This window comes from Pinus tabuliformis, chromosome 5_2 (assembly GCF_031772625.1).
Source record: "Pinus tabuliformis cultivar Carrire ecotype Pingquan chromosome 5_2, CPIR1, whole genome shotgun sequence".
Lineage (NCBI taxonomy): Eukaryota > Viridiplantae > Streptophyta > Pinopsida > Pinales > Pinaceae > Pinus > Pinus tabuliformis.
In genome coordinates, this window is record NC_142306.1 from 207,871,877 (window position 1) to 207,880,200 (window position 8,324).

Sequence of the window (8,324 nt, forward strand, 5' to 3'; positions counted from 1 at the left end):
TGCTTTGTGACCAAAGTTATGGCAAGAGAAACATTAGCCATTGAAGAAACTTCTGCGATTATCAAATCTACCAGCCAAATGATTGTAATTTCTATTGTCATCCATTCTTGAAGCAAATTGAGAAGTTTTTATCTGTGGCTGGTTGTAGCTTTTGTTCACCCTTAAGATGGATTGCCCCTGGTTTACCTGGTAATCTTTGTTTGTTCTTGATGTAATTCGTCCTTGCTTTACCTGGTGATCTCCATTGGGCTTTTGTTCATTCCTCCTCGCTGCATCAAGATAACTCCTTGAGGTGGATGCTTGAGATGTTTCTCCATTATAACCCAGACCTGTCTTGATTAGTGGAGAACGTTGTACATTGATAATCTCATCCAGAGTTTCAGATCCTTTAACAAATTTAAGATTAAGAGCCTTTGTTTTCTCAATTTCTTTTCTAAGGCCAACAATTTCACATTCTAACTTCTAAAGAGATTTTTCTTTTTCATCAAGTTGGAATTGCAGAGTATCAATGATCATATCTTTTTCTTCTAAACATATTTTGAGTCGAGAAATATCTTCATAAAAACCATCTACATCTATAGCGTCCATGTAATCATCATCTTCGAAGGCCATTAAAAGTTTATAATCATTACCTCATTCATCTTCGTCACTATTTGATAGGCCATCACTGTCTTCATGAGTGTAGTAGCTTTTCATGAGTTTAGGCATGTATCTATGGATAATTGTCTTCATGAGTGTAGTAATATCCTTTTACTTAAATTTTTAACATTACCATGAAATGACTCAGGATGTTTGAGAGTGGTTTCACCCTCATTGGATTTCATATGGAGAAAGTAGAATTTTAGATCTCACTCAAAATCCAACAGACTTATTTGTTTTTCAGGATTTCAGGATTGGGGGGATTGCAATGTTTCCATTGGATTTTATCATGTACTAGGGTATGGAACTTGTATTTAATCAAGAGAACCAAGCCCTCTATGCAGGGTAGACTCCCAATAATCAAGAGCATGTAGGGTACTAGGGTATGAAACTTGTATTTAATCAAGAGCACTAAGGTCGTTCGACTATGTAGGAGGAGACTCCCAATAATGCACGAGACAAGAAATTAGAAATTTCTCGTGGCTGATTTTGGATATTTCTATTTTCATTATGTGATCATTCATGAGTAAATGTGATGTAAATTTATAGACTTATAGTTTATGCATTGACAATTGACAATTTTATCATAATGTAATAAATTAGAATGTATCATATATGCTTTATGATTGCACATATTTCTTAAATGTCCTATATATATATATATATATATATATATATATTCGCGTTTCCCTGTTTCCAAAATTTGGGGAGGTCGCGTTTCGTATCGCTTCCCGTTTCGGAAACTCGTACTCGTTTCCCCGTTTCATGCAACCTAGATTTCCACCATTAACGCACTATGATGGATGGAACACTGTGATAGCTTAAGGTCTTTAATCAACAAATTGGCCAAAGTTTTGGCTTTGATACCAAATCTGGGGACTTTCATCTTAAACACACAGAAGTTTTTGACATTAATAGAGTTCAGGCTTCTGTGATCCATATCAATTTAGAGAGAGATTCTTCGGCGAAAATCACATGGAAAATCATTTGTCGACGCGTTTCGAACCAACAAGTGTGGTTCATCATCAGGACAAGTTGTAGAAACAGATCCAACTAAGCAAGTTAAATAGGCAGAGCAGAGACTCCTGACCAACGGCTAGTTTGACTCAAGGATCGGGGTCAATTTTTGAAAATGATCCTTGAGTCAAACTAGCCGTTGGTCAGGAGTCTCTGCTCTGCCTATTTAACTTGCTTAGCTGGATCTGTTTCTTCAACTTGTCCTGATGATGAACCACACTTGTTGGTTCGAAACACGTCGACAAATGATTTTCCATGTGATTTTCGCTGAAGAATCTCTCTCTAAGTTTTTGACATTCTCCTCTAAGAAAAAGATAACGTTGCAGGACATTACAATAAAATCAAATTCAGGGTCATGCTCATCAGAAGACCTTAAAGATATCTCAAAGGTGATCGGAGATCCTTCAGGAAAATGAGAAATAAATACAAAAAATCCAAAAAGAATTTGACAAGGTTGTCGTTGATAAAGGGGAAGAGATTTCTTGTCTTAAGAATTATATTCAAAGCTCAATTTCATAGATGAAAAGTTAAAAATGAAAAAAAAAATTGCAACAAGAAATGCTGAAGCAACTTAATAGCACAATGAATCATTGATTTATAAAGAAACAATGATTAACCCTATTGAAATAGAGAAGTCGTTACATTTAAACATGCAAACAATGGAGGAGGAAGCCAATACGGATCCAATTGATGTCAAAAATTTTAAAGGTGCAAATCAAATTGAAGTGGGGATATCTTTAGATGTTGAAATATAAACAATGGAAATTAGAATTATCTCTACCAATTAGCTTATATTGATCAACAAAATGGCATAGTGTGCAAAGAAGACATACTACCAAAAGTGAAACAAGAAATAACTACAAATATGGTAAGGATCATGTTACAAAGACACCTTATTGGCACCCCAATCATAAAATTCGATACTCGTCCAATCAGTATATCAACATTGTTCAAAACAAAGACAATATTCAAACTATATTTCAAAGATATTTATTCCAGTACAGTTTGGTGTCAAAGTAAAAGGCATCTTGAGAATAGCAATACAACAGGTTATTTCTAGGAATCCTATAAATACAGTCCCACAAAAGATGATATTAGGGTGGTTAGATGTGTTCACAATTTGACACTTCTATTCAATGCTTAGAATATCATACACCTTTATATCATCAACCCTAGTTTTAAGAACAGACAGTCATGAGAAGGCAATATAACCTAGAACAATAAAGAAATATATTCCATAAATATGCTTTGAGGATGAAGCATTTTTAAAGAGGAAGGCAATGTTATGTATATAAAAATATACATTATCCATAGATACATGACTAAACTATAGAACTTAGAATATTAATACAATTAAAGGGTGCATTACATAAAGACATTGTGTAAGGTCACTTTGAAGCTTATAAATGTTAAGTCCTCTCATCATTGTAATCATTATCTCTCATATTTTCATATTCCATATATTATAATTTATTTTCAATCTGTATGGATTTTTTTATGTAATCCTATCCAATTTGGATATTCAGTTGATATTCAATTTATAAACCAAGTTGTTCATCTCATATTAAGTAAATGACCTTTTTTCATCTCACATTATATGTAATGACTTTGACCAATCCCTTTGCTTAAAACCCAATTGTGGGGGGTCTGAAAATGCTAGCCAAGTTTTTTCATAGATGAGTAGACTTGTATCAGTGATTTTCAAATCGTAACCTCAACATGGCTTATCACCAGTGCTAATACAAGGATTTTTTGGTGCATTAATCCACATAACAAATACAATACATACATGCATGTCCTTTTCTATTTATCTTGATGTGCAAAAGTTGGATGCATATGCCTTATTTCTTTATTTACAAGTTAATCTCATATTGAGGTACCTTTGTCACTAGAGCAACATCGTTGCTCAAACAGCTTCCATGACACTAGATAATTTGGAGGTCCTAATGAAAATGCCAATTGCACAAAATAGGCTTCCAAAAGTCACATCTGCTTCTCTCATTGCTGTTTTTGGATTAAACATTGATGAAACTTGTGATTTATACAGGAGATAAAAGAGTATAAACTGCCTCGTATAGCAAGTGGATAGGAGACACACTTAGGCAGTTTCCCATGGTTTTTAATTTTTCTGGTTATATGCATGTACATGGTACTGTGGATTAGGTTAAATTGAATGATCTTACTGTCTTATATTCCCAACATTATGATGCTTTGAAATAGCCATTAAGAGAACACTTCAAATCATATGAGAGAATTACTGTTTATAACCAATAGAGTTAGGTTTCTTGTTATAGACAATGCTTCTTTTCATAATAATTATTACATTTTGTTTATTGTGCATTGTTTCGTGATCTTGTATACATGGTTTTACTAATATCATTGTTGAGTAGAGCTGATTTAATTTCGAAATGAATTGGTATGTCATCACGTGCAGCATCCCTTCTGACATGTTTAAAAGACGATCAGAGGAAAGGGGAGAGACTTTCACTTTCTCCCGGTGGTTGTTTGGCTGCTGTGACAGATTCACTTGGCCGTATTCTCCTGATAGATACACAAGCCCTTGTTGTTATAAAATTGTGGAAGGTTAGTTACCGGGTGTGCTAGTCAAGAGAAGCCAATGTATTTATTCTATGTCATGTTTATGTTTTGCAGCTAAATACATTAGAAAAAAAATTATGTTTTTCAGGGTTATCGTGATGCATCCTGCTTTTTTCTGGAGGTACCTCTTAATGGAGAGATGCCTTCTGTTGATGGTATTGGCTATGGCAAGTCAAAGCATGATTTTTGCTTGTGTTTGGCAATCCATGCTCCTCGAAAGGGTGTGGTTGAGGTAGGCCACTCTGTATCACTTTCGTGAAGAATACCTGTTATCCGGGGGTTTTCAAGGGCAACTTGATCTTTTTGTCTTGTTTGGAAGAGTATAAAGCATATTAATGATAAAAAAGCAAGCTGTTTTTAAGCAATTTGGAGATGCTTCGTCTTTGTGACTATTTGATAATTAAACACCTTCTAGATATACTACATTCATAAAGTTTTTGATACATTAAAATTCTTTTGCCAAACTATAACTTCAGTGTCACTTACATTTGAAACCTAAACTGATTAAAAAGTTGGAATTAGGACCAAAACATTAAACTTGTGAAGGAAGACCACCGTCTTGGTAAACATGTCTGATGATGCCGACGAACCCACCCTTGAATATAAGACAGTATCCCAAAGCAATATCTGGTAAACCTAGTCAATCAATGTAAAACATTTCCCAGTATTTGTTGAACTCATTAGGCTATGTGGCACATTTTCTGAGTACTTTATGTAAATATTTCCAGTTGCATAAATTATCTTCAGAGGGATGTGTCTGTAGCGCTTATGTGAAGGGTCTAAATTTTTTGAGTATGTCCAATGTGAGTGTAATGCTCTAGTAAATGGACTATAGGTTATGTGGTCCTGAATTTCGAACAGTGAAATTCCGTGATTCTACGATTTTTAGATTTAGAAAATGTTTGTTGTTCTTGAAAAATAGTAATTGAGGTAGCCCATTAACCATATCTAGTGAATTAGCTTGTAATCTAAGCCATTATTCCTAGCACTTGTTCAATGTTTAGAAACATCCAAAGAACAAAGTACATGATTCTAAATCATACAGTCACCTTCTGCCAATCATTAAGTAACGCTATCCAATGATCAAACTTTGTTGCTTATCTTCTAACATTTATTATTCATGATGTGTAAATCCAATTCATTTTCAAGGAAATGTTTAAATTTGATCGCCTAACATTGAAATTGAAATTCTAACATCTATTATTCATGATGTGTAAATCCAATTCATTTCAAGGAAATGTTTAAATTTGATTGTCTAACATTGAAATTGAAATTCTAACATTTATTATTCATGACGTGTAAATCCAATTCATTTTCAAGGAAATGTTTAAATTTGATTGTCTAACATTGAAATTGAAATTCAAACGTATGAATAATGACAGCCACAAGTGTTCGGAGTTTCGTTCCTTAGTGTACAGAATACAATGCATTACAATTCAAATACATCACTGGCTACTAATCCAGTAACACTGAACAAACATAAGGTGACTTATGGTGAGCATTGGAATTTTTGTCTTATTTTTCTTTGCTTTCATGTTCTTCTTTGCCACAGGTTTGCACCACAGCTAACATTGAAATTGAAGTTTGGTTATATGAATACTTATGGCCATAAGTGTTGGGAGTTTTTTTCTCTGTTGTACAAGATACAAAGCTTTACAATTCAAACACATCACTAGCTACTAATTTAATAACACTTAACAAACTTAGGTGACTCATCATAGTGAGCATTGGTGATTTTGTCTTCCTCATTTCCATCTGCTTACATCATCTTCTTCTTTGCCGCAGGCTTGCTCCACATCTATAACCTTGACAGTAATGTCTTCTATACAAATCATTCTCTTCTATGACTTTATATGGCATTTCATCTACCCCATCCTCTACAGTTCAGTGTCTCGAAGGCTTACTTTCATGTTTCTTTGATTCTCATAGCTGATGATTGAACATATACCAATCTTTCAAGTTTCCACCTTAAGGGACTGATTTAATCAACTTAATATAGTAGACATCATCTGAGAGGTGGATAGTTCTCAGGATCACTGCTTCTTGAACATAACTTTTAAACCTTCAAGTCAAATGTAATTTATATGTGATAGAGATGGAACAGAAATTAGGCGAGGAAATTCTTTGACAGAAGAGATGAATAGCTGTTTTTATGATCTTTGGCAAGTTGAGTCCATAATCATCACTAAATATAAGTTAGTCATTTGTCTATATGAATTTTTCAGTTAATAATCTGAAAGAGAATCTTCATTTGCCTATATGAATTTTTCAGTTAATACTCTGAAAGAGAATCTTCTAAAGGTTATATTTGTCCACAACTTTTTAATGGTCAATTAACGTTTCCTCTGAGCAATCTACAGTTATCCAAGACCTCTCTACGTCTCTAGAACTTGAAAGTTTTTAGAAATGTAAGGTTTAAACAATGTTTACTTAATCAAAATGTTGAAACGTATATTTATGTTCAACTCCGGAAATCGATCTTCCCCTTGTCTCGTTTGATTCTGAACAGCACCTATACGTGGGTTGTTATTAAGAAGATAAACCATGGAACTTTTTCCTTCTATTACCTCTCCTTTTATTTTGTTGAAGAAAAATTCCTCTGGTCCTTACTAGCTAGATGTCAGATCTTATTCTTGTAACTTAAAAATTGTTGCAAATTTATCAATTCAGTAGCTCCTTTCAGATCTGGTTTGAATTTTCGGGTGGAATATCTATAACTTATCTCTACCTAGCTTAAGCTCTTCTTGTTGATATTATCTGCAGGTCTGGAAAATGCGCACAGGTAAATGTATTATGGCTCAAAAATGTGCGAAAGGATGCCAGTTACTGCAGCCATCTTGCAAGTTCACATCCCTATTGTCCGACACATATGATTATGATCCTGCACAAGTTTATCTTTTGAATGGAGATTCTGGGCAGATAGCAATCTTGAACCCTATTATACCGCCGCCTTGAAAATGTTTTCTGTTTTCAAAAGTTTTATTTTTAGCAATTTTTATCAAAATTTCCAGATATGAGATAAACTCAATACCCATGTCACCAATCATGTAGTGTCATATATTTGTTATCATTCTCCATTCTGCTATTTAAGGTTAGCTTCAAAACAGCTGGTTATGTATTATAATATTATTGATTTGACTATCTGAAATCTCTGGTGAAAGTCAATGATACGCTATTGGAATGTACCGCCGTGAGAGGATCTGCGAATGAGGATTTAGTAGTCCTGTTGGAGATCATTGTTAAGAACTTTCTAGCCTGCACGTGTCCATTTTCTCTCTTCATTACGACTTTCAATATATTTTCCAATAGCTGTTGACAGATATTTACCACATCTTAAAGACAATGCTTTTTCCTCATCTGTTTGCACTCTGAAGCATTCATGCAATATGGAAGATTATTTGCATTCTCAAGCATGCATGCAACAGAGGATGATTATTTGCACTCTCGAGTCTCAATTTGAATTGTTGATGCTGGCATGTAGTACAAAGCGCAGTTGAGTGAACTATCATTGATTAGTACACGAGGAGGATGTCTGGGACGAATGAAGGTTTCTAAGAATTCAACCAGAGATCTATATTGACTTACAAGACCATTAAGAGATAACGATAACTTTGTTGGTTTTTGTGCCATCAGCGTACGTTCATGTTGACTTTGAATTATGAGAAATTTTAATTAATGAGGGCTCTCTCACGTCATGCAGTGTTATTGCGGACGGGGACGAGTACCCGAAACCGCTAGAGTGCACCCCCAAATTTTCACAGGGGATGAGGGGTTGGGAGGGCTATATATGTATATATGCAGAATTCGCAGAACTCAATATTAACATTTGTGGTTGTTTCAAGTTCGTATTATGGATAAGTTTTACATTCTTTAATTAAAATTTCAAACCATTTGAAAAGAAGTTGAGTGACATTTTATTATTGGCCACTAGATATGAGTTTTAGCTTTATGAAACTTACGTGTAACTATTTTAAATTTGTAATAAGGTCCATGAACAATCTATCTAGCAGAACTGTGTTTATATTAGTTTTTTTTCATCATATTTCTTGTTAATGATGATTACTTTAAAC

General features: G+C 34.1%; 1 protein-coding gene across 2 annotated transcripts in view; it reads left to right on the forward strand.

The window, feature by feature from the left end:
• Positions 1 to 7,959, forward strand: part of LOC149158288 (Rab3 GTPase-activating protein non-catalytic subunit) — a 179,377-nt gene extending 171,418 nt beyond the window's left edge. The window contains exons 6-8 of one of the 2 annotated variants that reach the window (XM_089436180.1): positions 4,091 to 4,239; positions 4,343 to 4,486; positions 7,018 to 7,959. In XM_089436180.1, the coding sequence (XP_089292306.1) occupies positions 4,091 to 4,239; positions 4,343 to 4,486; positions 7,018 to 7,209 (485 nt within the window). In that variant the 3' untranslated portion in view covers positions 7,210 to 7,959. Of the gene's footprint in view, positions 1 to 4,090; positions 4,240 to 4,342; positions 4,487 to 7,017 lie in introns of those variants that run through there. The other variant, XM_089436181.1, reaches the window with a different exon arrangement.
• Positions 7,960 to 8,324: the final 365 nt, after the last annotated feature.